At 42.7% G+C, this 16,481-nt stretch overlaps 1 protein-coding gene across 30 annotated transcripts in view; it reads left to right on the top strand.

Moving 5' to 3' along the window:
* The window catches only part of KCNMA1 (potassium calcium-activated channel subfamily M alpha 1), a 775,685-nt gene that overhangs the window by 635,030 nt on the left and 124,174 nt on the right, over positions 1–16,481 (top strand). For 4 of the 30 annotated variants that reach the window (XM_032141041.2, XM_032141010.2, XM_032140998.2 and 1 more), the window contains one exon: positions 4,368–4,541. The exons of the other annotated variants lie outside the window; for them this stretch is intronic. In XM_032141041.2, coding sequence (XP_031996932.1) covers positions 4,368–4,541 — 174 coding nt within the window. The remainder of the gene's footprint in view (positions 1–4,367; positions 4,542–16,481) is intronic. 30 annotated transcript variants of the gene reach the window in all.

Genomic DNA, 16,481 nt, shown 5'->3' with positions numbered 1-16,481 from the left:
ATCTTCACCAGCCACTTTCCAACAGGTTTCTAGTCTCACGATCACGGCCTTTGAGAATAGAGGAAAAGTTGTCCAAGAACACTTCTGAGAAGCCTTTTTGTTTTAAACACTCAAGAGTAAACAAATAGTTTTGATGATGTCCATTAGGGAAATACTTTTATTTTGTGTCTGTAAATAGTACTATGAAGTTATGATGGAAATGTTGGTTGAATATCCACTTCACTGTGGTGAAGAAAAGCACATAAAAGCTTTTTCTCAAATTGTGAAACTGCCAGGACCTAGGTCTTCGGAGGAAGGTGAGGCCCAGGGTCAAATTCTTAGCAACCACATAGCCTCATAGAATCCATGGCCCTGGTCCAATAACAAGAACCTTATGATGTGAACCGGAGGGTAAACTGAGTCCCTAGAGCCTTGTGTTTCTGCTTTCCTAGAGTTAAGTTGGCCTATCGGGGCAATTAATTGAGCATGAAGTTTCAAGAGCCCTAAGACGGAATGACAAGTAGCTTCGGTGTTTACACTTGCCAGAGACACACTCTTGTCTGCTCCCAGTCTCAGGAAGCTGCAGCAGGGCTTTAAAAAGGAGACCCAGTCAGCTGCCACTGAAATAGTCTTCCTGTGCCAGCTGTGGCTGCAGACCCTAGGCTCATCTCCTAGGACCTCTCACCCTTTCACTCCCCCTACCCCTAATCATCTGCTGTGGATTGTGAGAAGCCATTGAATTGAAATGACACTGCATATATTTCAATTCTCAGAGACAGCAGGGTCATCTTTCTGCTCATTTTGGAGAAAGGCTAGTTCCAACTGCCCATGAACTAGCTGCTCTTCCACATTGATCCACTAGATGTCCTCATAGATCTACTTTGTATTACCATTGACATCCTGGGGAAAACCTTGTCTGAGAATTGGGATTTGGGAAGGGAACAATGGGTGACTATGTAAGAAAGAAAATTAGCAAATGCCAAAGGAGAGAGGACGCTTTGTGTGGCCAGGGAGTAGATAAGAAACTTACTTCTGTTTTAAATAAATCCTGAAATTTTCAAAGTTGCACTTTGAGATCTAACCTTGGGAATTTAAAGTGGAACTCTTCGTATCTAAAATTAACCTTCTAACCTAAATCAGCTCTAGAAAAGGAAACAGTCACTGAGAAATGGAAACAAAACACCAGTGGTTCTGAATATCTATGATTCACTGAAACAAAATTGAAGGATTAGGAAGCCAGAGAGAGTTGAGAGAGATGAGGGGTGGTAATTTCCAAATTAGGAGGTCCATGACTTAACTTTGATATAATTTAATTTTACAACTTGAGAGTATAATTTTACACAGAGAGTGTTCAATTCTTCTGGAACATCTACCACCAGGGAGACAACTCCTCATCAGCTTTTAGTTAAAGAGTTTGTTCATGATTTGTATAATGGCCCAGAGGAGAGCTCTTCCTGGCCAGTACTCATATCCTTCAAGCCTGATGAATCGCTCCACCAGATGGGAGCTCTTACCTTTTAAGAAAGCGGATCCAGAAGTCTCTAGGTGAAGATACCTGACAGGGAATCAATGGAAACGGACTATGCCAGCAGTAGTGAAAAAGAGCCACCTTCCCAGTTGGTGGCACCTTGATCTAGACATTCTGATTCATGAAGGTTTGTCAACATGTGGGGCTCAATAGTTTTTAACTGTTTCTGTCTTGTCTTTGAGCCTCTCATTGATCGTTCTTGCTGATTTTTTTTTTGTGTATGTGTGTGTGTGTGTGTGTGGTGGCACTTGTTTGTCTTTTGAGATTTCTATTTTGCATTTGGTGTGAGTGTGAAAATGATTGGGAAGGAATGACGAGTAATAGCATGTTTTCTTTTTTATGCATATGCTGCTTTGGAATGTGACTGCTTATAATTAACAGTTAATCTTCTTATAGCAAATGGTTTTTTGCTGCTTTGATTACCAGTTTCAGCCTGTTCCTGCATGCTAACAATAAGAAATTTTGGAACAATGCATGGTCGCCAGAACGGCTAACAATAACAGTTGCAAACAGTCCCTGAGAGCCACTTGTTTGTCGCTGTGTTTCCTCCTGAACTTATATCAAGTAGGAGGTTTACATCACCCATTCTGATCCATTTGCCTCTGAACAAATAGTTTCAAAAGTTATTTCATCCCCATCATCCCTCTCCTTATCCTTAAAGATGGTATATTTATAAGAACTTTCTTTCTCCATAAATGTGTCAGATTCTATTATTGTACATAAACCCAAAATGGCAGTATGGAAATGAAAACCAGGGACTGTTGCTAATGAGAAGCATAGCATTCTAGAGTTTGATGGGCTTCTCTTCTGCTACAGCATTTGATTAAAAAAATTGTTTTTCAAAATGATTTGTCTAGGGTGAAACAAAAAAATCATCCTTGTTTCCCTCTTCTGTATAAATAACAAATCAATATTTCCAGTAAAAGAAATAAGAAAGAGAAAACAAGGGAATGTCTGCAGATTGTATGCCAGATCTGGATGCATTTAAGATAAATTTATGTTCATGTCTTTAATTGAAGACTTTTTTCCCTTTCTTGACTTCAGCCGTTGCTGTTTGTTTGGGATGTCTGGGCATTCACACCATGCCTTCTAAATTCCTCTGATTCAAATGCTATAGTGGAACTTTTTTATTTTTTATTTTTTTGGTAAAAGCTAAAGCTCAAAGGAATGATATACCACCATTGAACAGGGCTGGGGCTGCATGATGATCTGAACAACAGACTAGCTAGGACACTAAAAGAACATGTCACTAAAAATGTGAGCCAAGTTTACAAGAATGGAGTTGCTGCTGAAGAGATCTCTCATTCACCTCCCCCAGTGCCTGTTCTTCACAATCATAACGTTACCCTTGCTTGACAAATATACTGTATGGCAAGTCATAAAGGTCTTAGAACAGGACTTGACCCATTTGAGAGATTTAAACCCCTCTTCCTGGTGACTGTAACATTCAAAGAGGGCAAAACCACAAGCCATATTTTAAAATAAGAGTGCAACCATTCTCTACAAAGAAAAAGAAAGAGCGGGGGAAATGACTTTCAAAATGGAAGGTGCGGGTGCAGGGAATAACACCTCCTCAGTTTAGGTTTACTATTTGGCAGTAATGCTTAGAATAAATGTGAATTCTTCTCCCACCTTGTGGGAGAAGCAGGCCAGTTCATGAGAAGTGATAAGCAAACATGTTTGCCTGTTGTAGCGTCAAAATGAGGTACAAAAACCTTCTCTTGTATTGAAATATAAATTGGCTTGAAAGGCAAAGGTGAAGGGCATTGGAAACTACGATGCTGACTTCCAACAACTTTTATAGGTTACCACTCAGTTTGGATCCCCAGGCAGTGCAGAACCTATCATACCAGCTTTAGAAGAGCTATCAATGCTGCATGCAAATTGTGTTAAGATATTTCACATGGAACCTATTCTTTAATTTCATGTTTTGTCAGTTTTAATCGATTTTGGCGTATAAGGAAAAAAAAAGAATATGATTAACCAATAGCCTGATTGCTTCCTGAATTTCTATTTGGTGGGGAGAGAAAGGCAGATGCGATTTTCAGATCCTCTCAGCTTTAAGCAGAAAATACACCCATGAGTAGCTAAATGTATTCCAATAGAGCAACATCTCATATGCTTTTGGTGATTTCTTATTTGTGAACTGCCTTTAATGTCAAATCTGCAGCATTAGTCTTGAGTAGCTGCATTTCTTATATGGACAGATTTGGATATTTGTTCTGTCAAGAGTAAATTTAAATTCCTGTAGCCATCATGTAAACTCACTCTCGGGAAGTTCAGCAAAGGCATCCTCAGATTCTATATTAACACGTAATCGTTTCACATCTGATTTGATGAAAGCTTGTCCCAGCCTCTGCCTAATGCCCAGAAATGGATGGAAATTAGAAAGCCTACATATTAGATATTTTTGCATCTTGCAAAAACCATTTATTATACCAAATAAGCAACTGATTTCATTGATTGGCAGTGTGTATATTTTGTCCTCCTGTATCAATCATACCAGGGGAAAAGTGTTGGTTACATTTTTTGCTGTCGATAATTTGCTCTTCTTTCCATTTGAGAACCCAAGTGTATTCAGCCATGCCCTTTTCCTGTGGTCACCGCTTTACCTAGGGGAGAAAAATCATGTGCAACAGACTTGGGAGACGATAAAGGCAATTTATATTTTCGCTGCTTTTTTGATGTACAACCAAACTGTTACCAACAATCACTCTGCATTTTTTTCTGGGTCAAGACTGTTAAAGTGAACTAAGACCTGTGTTAAATCCCTTCAGCTCCCTTCCAGTTGCCTTGCTGTGTGTGACCTTGCCATTAATTGCCGCTCTTCCTCTCCTCCCATCCAACCACACGATTATAGCCAAGATGTCCATCTACAAGAGAATGAGACGGGCATGTTGTTTTGATTGCGGACGTTCTGAGCGTGACTGCTCATGCATGTCAGGCCGTGTGCGTGGTAACGTGGACACCCTTGAGAGAGCCTTCCCACTTTCTTCTGTCTCTGTTAATGATTGCTCCACCAGTTTCCGTGCCTGTAAGTTTAACCTCAACACACGTAGTTCCATGTTTGTGCTGTCTGTGGTATCATCCCTGTCTTGTGCTGTGCCCTGTGATTCTGAGTCAGTCGGGCTGATGTCTTCTTCCCAGTGTGAACTCCTGTGTGGTGACATGTTGCCCCAGCTGCCTGTGTCTCTGTGTACGTGCCAAGGAAGGCCTCCCTTCTGATTTTCTTAACTTGTGCTTCTCGTAATAGCATGCAGGATTGTGATATTACAGTCTGGTGATATCTTTCCTCTCTCTCCTTTAAATAAATATAAATGGAAATTAGAGTGACAGCATATCACCTACTGTATTAATACAGAGATATGCAGAAGTGTACATGTTAATATTTTTGAAATGGCTGTAAATTGAATTGTATCAAAGGGAGGAAGGAAAGGGTGTAGCGAGAACAAGCCAGCTCTAGCATTAAATTGCTTTTAGTGAGCTTAGATAGTTTCTTAGATAGTTTCCAAAATACAACAGAGTTTTGATGCAGATGGATATATATGTATATATATATATATGTATTTTTTTTTCTTTTTACTGTGTCTCTTTAACCTGTGCCTCATTCCTCTAGTGCCAGATTTTGTCTTTTGTTCTGAAAACGAGTATTCTATGTCTGTCAGCCTGCACTGGGCTAGTGGATTCCAGAGCTTTTTCTCAGAAAGGTGACGATTTTGAAGGACTGTTCCGTTAATATATTTTATTTTTCCAATAGTATAGCCCCTGTTTAACTACGGTATCTTGTAGCAATTGTGATTCCAAATGCCAACAAAAAATTTAAGTCAGAAACCTCTGTGATTTCCCCGAGTCCATAGCACAGGCCTCTGATGTCAGTCTTCTTTGTCATCCACAAGCTCAGAGATGTTAAAGAACCTGTCAAGGCTATGCAGCTGGTAGCTGGCAAGGCTGAGATGTGCCAGTTTCCTGAGACCTCCCTTATCCTTGCCTTCACCATGGACTTTGCTGTTTTCCTGATACGGTTCATAAGTGAAGTTCCTGAAAGCTCCAGTTTGAGACCCTGGGACTGTGGGTCTTGGTCCAAGTGCAGAAGAGGCTGTGGTTCCACTGGAGGACTTTACTTGAAGTATAACTATAGCTTTGTTTTCATGTTATGGTAGCATAGAAGGTAGGAGATGGTTCTCATTTCTGCACTTCCTCCCTTCCTCTTTAAAGCAGCCAACACATGTATTGCTAACCTCTTGCTCCCTGTCCTCTCACCTTCCAAGTGCTCAGAGCTGGTTGAGCTACACTTTCCCCAGCAGGGGTAGGTGTACACTGATGACAGGAGGAAGAAGATCACTGAGCTCTTAAGCATTTATTCCCATGGAAAATGAATTGGCTTGACTCCCCTGTGCTGGTGTTGAGGCTGGTCCCCGCGGAGTGCGGCTGTGTAGCAGGGATCTATGAGGCCTCTAGGGCTCAAGGAACTGGGACTTCACTGTGTGCCGTGCCAGGTGCTTATGTTTGGGCCCAAAGTTCAAGTGCAAAGCATGATTTGTGCATCGAGCCGTATTCGAGGCATTTGGGAAACTTTGATCTAGGACCAGAGAGTCATTCTCTCTGATTCACGATTTCCTGCTGCTCCAGAGCAGTGCCAAGGGACAGGATTCACTTCAAAGTAATACCTAATGGAGGTTGCATTGAGAGCGAGTGTGGACTGCCACATGGGCCTAAAATCTTGGAAAGATTTCTGTTACAATCCTTAGATGCTGCCATATGAATCCTTATCACTTTATTTTCCCCTGAAGAGTTATCTGTAGTTTGTATGCCATTACAGAGACAAGCTAGGGCACAGCTGCACAGAGAAATTGTCTGTCTACGATGTGCGGCAAGACACCAAGTTCAAAGATAGGCGCTGGGGAGGAAGAGCAGAGGAGGGCCTGAGGTGGCATGAGTTGGTCACATCTCTTTGACTGATGGTGGTGAAAGTAACCACAAGCCTCCCGGATTACTCTTCTGCCTAATGCACAACTTCTGTTCTCAAATAATCATGAGGCTCTAAAACCTTAGCCTAGACTCAGTGGAGAAAAGAAAGGAGCCACTCTGGCTCTGAGCTAGGGCCCCTTGGTCATGTCTTGGTGCTGGCCAACAATACCAATCACAGCAAACTCTGTCCCCCATGTAGACCCCATGGTGCCCAGTGTGTATAATTTCCATTATATCCAGGAGAAATCTTAATTAGAGGGATTTCTCAGCTGTGCAATTTAATCCAACCATTGATGGAGACCAGGGAGAAGAAAATCTTGGGGTAGGATTGTCCCATTCTCTAAGAAACATTCTGTGAGTGGCATGTTGTCCCTCCCATGCCTCCAAAATCAGCCCCCACTAGGGAACACGTGGAGCTTTGGGCTGCATGTTGAAGCCTTAACTGGTACTGACAGCTCAGGGGGCGGTTTGCCTTCTCCGTTTCATCAGTCATCCTGCCGTCATCACTCCATCAAACAAAAGCAGATTTCATCCATCCCTGTGTGAGACCACTCACCTTTGACCATTAATAATAAGTTAGAAAAATCCATTCCAATTTGAGCCCCTTCTTGGGCCTGCATAAGCCCTTCTTCTCCAATTAAAAAAATGTCTGTCTCTATGTGAAATTCCACTGGCAGTGCTCCAACAGCAATCCCCAGGCATCCCTCGCTGGTGGTGGAGTTGGGTGGTGCCCATTTGACAGAGCAAGTTGACTCAAGAGTAGTGGTGAGAGTGGGCTTTTCATTAAATATGAACAGATGTGAAATGTAGAGGGTTTGACAATTAGAAATGGCAGGAGAAGGGCCCTTGAATCAAAGTGAGGTCAGATGGGCGGATCAGATTACTTCTCTTACATTCTTTAGTTGTTCTGAAAATCATTTTGAATTAGTGTCAGCAGAGCCCTGATGAGTTTTGCCCTTTGTCTTTTATGCTAGGGCTGTATTGTTTCCCAAGACACTCATTAAAGGTCATTATACTATTATGGAGCTTGCTTTGGTCGCAGTTTCCCAGTTGAGCCAGTGTGCTTTGGAGACTGCCTAATTCATTTCTCTCTTGCCTTTCGTCTCCCTCTTTACTCTATTTTTTTCTCATAAGGGGAAAAATTTCCGTTTTCAAGGGATGTTAAATTGAAACACAAAGTCCCATTATGTGTTTTGTGAAGTGGGAAGAGAAGTAGCTGATTCCCAGAGGAATGGTAATATATTAAAAGTACTCACACAGTTCTGAAAACCTGCCTTCTAACAGCGGGGGCTGCCTGCTCGGTGCACCCCTCTATGGAGGTGTGGCCCATTACCATGGATCGGTTGAGTCATGTGCTATTATGATAGTTGTCTTCTGTTGAACTCAGGAGGAGATGGAAGGCCAGACTGTGTTGACCAAAAGATCTTCAGAGGGGAAGGACTAGTTTAGGAAAGACAAAAATCAAAATAAAAGGTGTCAGAAAAGTAAGGCAAATTGTGACCAATAAGGATTCATCACAAAAGGATTTTATTTCTGGCAAGACTGAAATGTTCAATATGGTAGGCTGGAATCAGTGCATAGAGTGTCATTTTATGATCATCTTGGTTTTGTTTCCACTTCAGATGGTCCTGGGCAAGAGTCCCAGCTCTCTCAAAAGACATCAGGATGGTATGCGCCTCGGCTTTTTCACAAGTAGCTGTGTTCTAGTACTATTAAATGTAAAAAATGAATGTCTAGCAACATACACACGCACATAAATATAGAAGTAGATTCCAATCAGTACGATTTCTTCCCACTATAATTTTTTAAAATGGACCTTTCTCTCTCTTTAGAAGTTTATTCTTGTTATTTCAGTCTTGCCTGCTATCTGATTGCTAAATGTAATAGAAAGAGACAATTAAAATTATGATGCAGTGGCAACGTAGGACCATATTGATTCAGACCTGCTGAGACCTGCCTGACATGATTCTGGTCACAAAGCATCAGTAACTCTGGCACAAACAAATTAATCCTGTGGTAGAAGAGAAGCAGACCTTTAGACTTGCACTTAGAACCAGCTTTAGCTAAAGTACATGTGTGATTACTCACACCAACCTTTCAATTTACTAATAGTTTAAACCTGCACAATTACATGCAGCCTTTTGCAAACTACTGTAGCTAATTTTAAATTATACATGACTTTTATTTCGGGTATAAATATAATACAAGTAGGCATTCAACTCTGATGGTTAAGCTGAGAGAAGTCCAATATGATTAGGTTGAAGGGAGACATACCAAAATCAGTTTAGTGTAATCTCAAGTCTTGTCAGATAATAAACAAAAATCAGCTTATCCTGAGTAGCCTTTGGTTTGTACAGACAGAGAATTAACATTGTCAATAGAACTAAAGTCACTTGAGTGAACTAATGGCATTTTGAAGTACATAAAATCAGATACAAGGGCAGGGGGTGGAAACAGCTCTAGGAAAATGTCTATAATAGGACACACCCTATCCTGACAGTTTCCAACGCCTGTTAAAGGAGAGTTAATTTAATAAGCTACATTTAAAAATCAACAGCCTATAATTATCTTATTCCTTTTATGTGCAGTTTTGGGTGACTTCCTCAAATTCCCCAATCCTAAATTCTATTTGCTTATTTTACTTCTGGACCCTAAAATCAATGACTCCCCTCTTTCCACCACCACTGCCAGTGAGAAAAAGACAGAAAAAGAAGAGCCAAGGATAATAAGCACGAATCAATGTGATCATAGTTTTTCATGTATTATTTTTAAAGCCCATTTGTCTGAGTCTCCATTTTTTCCCATCTTCCCATGCGTGCCATGCCGATGTGAGTGCTCTCTCTCTCTGTCAATGTCCATCACACATGTGCACACCAAGGACTACCAGAGCCTTTGGGTTCTCCCCTGGCTCTGTAGTTACCCTGGCCCATGCGTCCTGATTTGACCCTTTATACTTCATTGCAGGAAGTAAAAACAGAGTGGCAGATCGGCCTAGGCAGCCATTGGGTCATCTCCTGTGACTAAGACCTAGTGATGGGCCTGGAAGGGGCTTCTTAAGACACTCTTGTTGGTAGCAGGCGAGGCTACAGAAGCCACTGCCTCTTGCTTGATTTTGTGATAGCCACACTGAGCCATGGGTTGACTGGAAATATGCCTTACTGTGAGCCTTAGCTCACTCTGTGCAGTAGGCAGCTTCTTAAATCAGCACTGTAAGGCAGAAATCATGCTCGGGCAAAACTGCCTTTGAGAAGGATCCCTTACATCGCTCATCTGTCAAGAGCTCCCAACACACTGGGTTCTTCTCCAGAATAAATAGCTGGTTGTTTCAGTTGAGTGTCAGGTAAAGTCACTGGCTTGTATTTGGGGACCTTGTGCTTCCACCACCTTCAAAAAAAAGAGTATGATTGAATTCCTGAAGATGAATACACTATGAAGATGTACTGCAGGCAGATGAAAGGAGACAGGAACAGTAGGCAAAAGGCAGCCAACTTCTCAAAAGAAATTCTTTGAAACAGGATTGGGAAACAAGAAGGAGAAAGGTCAGAATGAGGGAAGCTGACAGGGTCCTTTGTGTATACCCCATCATGGGACACCTCTCTTCCCAGGGACATCGTGCTGTAATAAATGACTCGGCTCTTTAAGGACAAACTAGAAAAGACGTTGGCATGCCTCACGTAAGCCCAGAAGAGGCCCTTATGCAAGGTGACATAGAAATTATGTTTGCTTTTTTATTTCAGGGCAGTGGCCAGTTGTCAGGATTCTCATCCTGACAGCTTCTACCACCAGGCAGTGAATGCTTCCTCTTACCTCCATGGTGGAGGGCAGATGTGGCCAGTTAGCTCCTCATCTTCCATCCTTCTCCACTATCTCAGGCGACAGATGCCAGGGCCAGCCCGCCTTCCACTTGAGCTTTCTTGTCAAGGCTCTGCCTTGAGCCCTAATCCTGACCTTTACTGTATGAAATAAAGTACTGATGAACAAGCAGAGGTTTGAATTAGAGCAGGCTTGGAGTAAATGTCAAGTCCATCTCTGCCTCCTTCCTCCACCTGCACCAGGAGCCTCGATTAGACCCAGTCTGGAGTTTGCAGTGCCTTAGGCTTTATGGGTCTGGGGAGACATAGCTTATTAACAAAGAGTTATTAAATTTTTATCAATTTTACAACACAATGTAAATGCCTCCTATGAATCTACATTGTATTCATTATCATTTAAAACGCTAATTAAGTCGAAGTTGCATTTAATTTCTCTCTAAATGGGCCTCTGGGAAGAGGCTTTTAGAAACATCTGTGGGAGCGTGCAGCGCACGGAGCTGGGGAATCCCCCAGCCCGCATTCAAGATCGCCCCCTGAGTTGATTGCTATCACGTGTCTGTGGCTAATTTGTTATGATGTGATTGGGCATTGTCTCAAATTAGTATCAGACCAATAATGGTGTGAAGTCACTCGAGAGAGGCTTGTGGGGCAGTGGCACAGGCTTCACTGCATCCTGCCTTCCTTCCCCATCCAGACAGAAACGGACTGTGGGTCTGCAGCACCTGTGGTCTCCGTCATGCCTTGGGATTCTCCATCTCATGGTGCCCATCATTTCAGTTGGATACTTCCTTCATCAGAGATGGATGCTTGTCATCTGGCCCAGCACATTTAGGACATTTGCCAGCATGCTGTTCGGAACGATCTTAACATTTGGGATCTTTGACTCCCAGTGAAGCCTAGAAGCCGCAAGCACAGAGCAGCTAAAAAATGGAAACCAGAATGGAGTGGACGTAGAACTTATAAGCAGGTCGTGCTCATTGGTGAGGAGAGTCAGAGGGAGGCATACTACCAACATTTGCTGAAAAATTATGTTTCTCTTTTGAGGCTAGGGTCATGTTTTAGTTTTATCTGAGCATGGGGTCACTTCCCAAAGAGATCTATATTCTATGTATACTGCATCACCAAGGGAGTGAGCTTGTTGACATAGCAGTACTAAGAAATGGCTAGTTGGTTAACTTGGATTCATGTTATGACTAGACTTAGTGTAGTCTCTACTCTTACTGTGTGCAAGCAACTCTGAGTACACAGGGAGGATGTGTGTATGTGTTGTTGTTGTTAAATTTAACACTTACATATCATTTGCTTCATTACAGGCACTACTCCCCCTATTACCACAAATATTAATTAATTTAACCCTTATTATGTGGTAACTGTTGTTTGCAGTTGAGGCAACTATAACCTGAGACATCTGCAGTGTGCCCCATTTACAGATGAGGCAACTAAGGCACAAGTGTCTCATAGCCAGTGAGTCTGGCCAAGGGTCTCATAGCCTCATGTCACAGTCTCATGACTTGCCAAGGGTCTCATAGCCAGTGACTGGTGGAGCTAGGATTTCAACACAGGCCGTGTGGCTTCACAGTATGTGGAATCGGTTGAGTTGCTCAGTTACTCTTGGAGTTGAATATGATGGATAAGTCACTTAATCTCCAAGGGAGGAGAAAAAAGTGAGGATTCTGGTAATGAAAACTCGAGATAATATAGAGAGTCCTGGGGGACCTCCTGCACAGCAGCTGGCCACCCAATTTGGCTAGAGTTTAAGACTTACTTAACATGCAGGGAGTGGACCCCCCGAAGGGTAAAATGGGGCCCCATTCCTGGCAGGGGCCAGGCCAAGGGTTTTGTTCTTAGTCTGTAATATGATAGAAAGTCTTTAGACAATGCGACACTATCATATTGGTGTTTGATCAGGGAAGTGACCTAACAGAGGCTTTGTTTTGAGAGGGCTGCTGTGGCTTCAGGGGAGGAAGGGACTGACTAGGGGGGAGCTGGAAGGCCCCCTCTCAGGGAGGAGACAGAGGGGAGCCTGTGGTGGGAGGGCCAGGGCCCAGCTGCTCTGAGAAGCCTTCGGAAGGAAGACTTGATCTATAGTCTACAAGGCCCTGCAGGTGAAGCACATTACCCAGATGCAAATCCAAGAAGTTACAGTCTTTAAAAGACAGTTTAATTAGTGGCTCTGGAGCAGTTGAATTCCATGAGCCTAATTCTCCCCAGCTGACCTGGCAGCCATTGTGATTCCTAGCTGGGTTCTCTAGAGTTTCCTTCTTATTGGAGGAAGATTTCCTGACTTCTGACCCAGGACTAGGAGACCCACTTGTCTGCATCTACTACCACTGGCCTTGGGGATCTACTCCTTCTGTTTCCTTTTCCTAACCAGTATTTCTTCCTTCTTCCTCACCATCCTCCCCAGTTCAAATATGTCTCACATCTCGAGTGTGTTGAAGGTGACAGGCAGCTCTCACCTGCGGGTGTGAAGTATTGGCTCAGGCTGAGTAGTAGACACAAAGCAAGTGGGAGCCACCAGTGGGGACAGCTGGCCAGTGCTGAGGCTCTTGCTTCAAGCTGCAAGTGGTAGCTTCAGTTAGAGCTTATGGGAATTATTCTTTAAATCCCTGTATATGGCAAGGAGACTTTTCTCCTCCTTTCTCAGGAAGTCAGCTTGTCTCCTTACATCGATGGGGGAAAAAAATAATAAACTGCTTCACATCCCATTCACTGAAAATCCACTGTAGTTTTCAACCACTTAACCTTCTCGAGTGGAAATACAAAACACATTTCCTGTGAAGTACTGCCACACAGAGTCCTAAAGAAGTCGTGGCATTTCTAAGTATCATGCACAATTTTCTTTTCGGTTTTACTGCTTTGTGCATAAGACCTTTGTCTGTGTCCTTTCTTATGTCAGCATCCGTGATTGTGGCATTTGTGAACACCATTGACCTCAGAGAGTCATTAAAACTGCATGGAAAACACTTGAGTCCTGGGTTCCCTCATGGTGGTAGGCTGTACATGCTGAGAATGCCAACTTCTGGAAGTGCAATGTGGCAAAATGTACCAAGCCAACCAGCTGTGTGTTGTCCTTCTCTCTCTGGGGCTTTCTCCCAAACCAGCTTGTTGAATTACCTGGATAGTCAGGGGACCCTCCATCGCCACATCTGCTTACAGGGGTTCTGCTTCCCCAGCTGATCTTTTTCCCAAAGGGAATCTAAATGGACAGAGCTAAATCCAGCATTGTCAGACCCTTGCATTTGAAATCTCAGAGGGAATTGCAAAGGCCTTTCTGTAAATAGCTAGATAGTGCCTGCTTTGGAGGGAGATTGCTACACATGCCCATAGATTTTTATTCTGAGGAGACCTTCTTTTGATGTCCAGCTCAGATGAGCAGGACTAACAAAAGTGGCCTTTCTTCTCTGACTGTCTCATTTGGTCATCCTCAGGGGGAGCTAGTCTCTCATATTCAAGGGAAACAGCAAGAAAAAACTCCCCCAGCCTTTTCTAGTAAATCTGAAAGTTTTCACTCTAGCCCCTTCAGTACAGCAAGATGAGTCCCACCAAATGTTCCTAGAGCTGCAGAGAAAACCCTATGCAAATAGAAAGCGGAATCTTTTGAGGCAGATCTGCATTAGGGATGATCGACTGCACTGAGAGACTTATAAATGAAGTGAGAAAGACTCCAGCCCTAGAGCTGGCACTGCACCAGCTGTATCGACAGTGCATAGATGGGCATCTGCACACCATAGAGCGTGGGCTATCTTCTGGGAAGGGAGCTGACTGCTTGCATTAAAATGATCTTCATTTTGGTTAATGTCAGCTTTCTGGGCTGGAGCCTGTTGGATCACACTCAGTCAAGAAAGGACCCAGGGGCTGCCTTCCCTCCCTCCGAGGTCAAAAATGTAGCATGCTGACATCCTTGGCTGGGCTTCCTATATTGGCAAGAATACTTGAATAGGAAATGGCCTGAAGGATTCCAGTTCAGTAAATATTTCATGAGTAAAAGAATGAATAAATGAAGGGGTTCCCAACCCTTAAAGGAATTGGTGATGTGCTAGAAGCCAGATCGCCCTAGATCCATGAAGTTTCCCAAAACTTTCTAAGCAGCAACTTACTATATAGTGTATGTATGTAAACATAAAAAATTGTGATGTACAAGAAGATTAAGAGGAAAAAATGTAGTAAGAAAGAACAAGGACATGACTGAAGGAACTAGAAAATGATCAACTGGTAGGTGCAATTGATATTCTTTGTAAAGGACAAATTATGGGAAAGAAGATCTGGAAACAAAGTACCGGAAAAAACCACACAGGCAAAAATCCACCAATGCTTCCAATGAGGAGAGGCAGGGTTACCACCACATATAGAGCATTTGCTCTGGAAAATCAAGGACTTGTGACATTCACATTCAGTTTTATTAATTTCCGCAAACCTGATTGTTTTGCTGTGAGTCAAGGCAGCATAAAACCAATGCATTGGGCAGGCCTCATGTGAGGAAAGGGGCCTGTTGTAGCTAGAGAGGTGTCAGCATCTGCAGGCGGGCACATCAACCTGCCCAAATGTAGAGCAACATTGAAGGCCTTTTATGGCGGTCAGGGTAATTGACTCTGACTTGAGGTAGGCAGCTTGAATCCAACAGCAGCACCCAAATGATGATTCCTCCCACGTGGAGGTATCCAAGAGCTGAATGTCTCATAGCTATTTCCTGTTAGGAGCCATTATTCTGTTTGTTCTGCTCAAGCCAAGGAAGAGTTTTCCTGATTGTTCTCAAAGCTCTCTGAGGCTGCACCAAGCATTCCCTTACCTTTGAATGGTTCTGAAATGCTCTCTGCATTTTGTCAAGGCTGATCTGGCCATTTCTTCAGTGCAGATGAGTAAATTTCCACGTACGGCCTGTAATGTATCCAACTGAGAGAAGATATCCAGCAGGGATGCTTCAAAACCAAAGCCCTAAACAGGTGTTACTGAGAAGGGACACACAATGACCTGCAGAGAAGAGGGATGCTAAGTGAAAATAAAAGTTGCAACTATGCTAGGAATGAAGACAGGGAGGAAGGGGCTCAGGTCATGTCACAGGGTCCGGAAGTTAGGGCATGAATGTGAAATTTGCAAGGGGCTGGTTGCTGGAAACACTGCTCCTTCACAAACATCTTCTATTAAGATGAAGATGGGAAACAGGCAGACATCTCCTGTCTTTCCTCCTCTCTGTCTTAGGGGATTCTGAAGCCGTTCCCCTCACTGTGCAGTGAACTGAGAGATCTTGTTGGCAATTATAGCCTGAAATCCTAGGAAACATCAGAGCAGGCAGATACAAGGGTGAGATCTGTGAATTTTCTGGAAACTTTAGAAGTAAGTCCTGGTGAAGTCATGCTTTGACATGTTCACCAAGTAGATGCTCATGGCTATAATAAGAGTTATGTCTTATGTGTGTTTGAGTGTTTGTGCTTCTCAAGGCACCAACATCATCTCATTTCATCTAGGCATCCCCAGCATAGAAATCATGTCCTACTACCATGTGACTTAGAGTAAGTTCCAGAACTTCACTATTTTTTAGCTTCCTCATCTATAAACTGGAGATAATAAGGACCTGTCTCACAGAGTGGTTGCATGAATTCAGTGAGTGAATATATATAAAGATTGCTTGGCATATGTTGAATTATTATTATTATCATCCTTCATTAACATATGAAATTAACAAAGAAACAGAGAAGAACTTGACCAAGATCACATAGCGGGTGAGTAGATTGCTAGATCCGAAGCCTGCCATCTCCCATAGTATTGATGGAAATAATAATGATAAGCCACTTTAACCATAACTAGTGCTTTTTTTTTTTTTTTTTTTTTCAAATGACTGACTGTCATCAAGCTAGCCTTATAATAGGTCATATCAGCTACAGGCAGACAAGCCCACAGATAGTGGCTGAGAGTTGAACAGCTTAGTATAACAGACTATAAAAGTTAAATGGAGTCAATTTGTTTAATTTCTAGGTAACGGAATAATTGTCTCAACAGAAATAAGCCAACAAAAATACCAAGAGACAGCTATATCTCCCCAGAACATTAGTTTCCATCTTGACTACCCAGTAGGCCTTGCAAAATTTGTGTGTAAAATGAGGAAATTGGAAGGTCATATTTCTAAGTTTCCTTTAAACTCTGAGACTCTGATTATCTTCCTTCTTCTGATTGAAAAAGGCTAAAAGTCCTTTTTG

The sequence above is a fragment of the Hylobates moloch genome, unplaced genomic scaffold (genome assembly GCF_009828535.3).
Source record: "Hylobates moloch isolate HMO894 unplaced genomic scaffold, HMol_V3 SCAFFOLD_3, whole genome shotgun sequence".
NCBI classification, from domain to species: domain Eukaryota; kingdom Metazoa; phylum Chordata; class Mammalia; order Primates; family Hylobatidae; genus Hylobates; species Hylobates moloch.
This window is presented reverse-complemented; position numbering and strand designations above follow the sequence as displayed.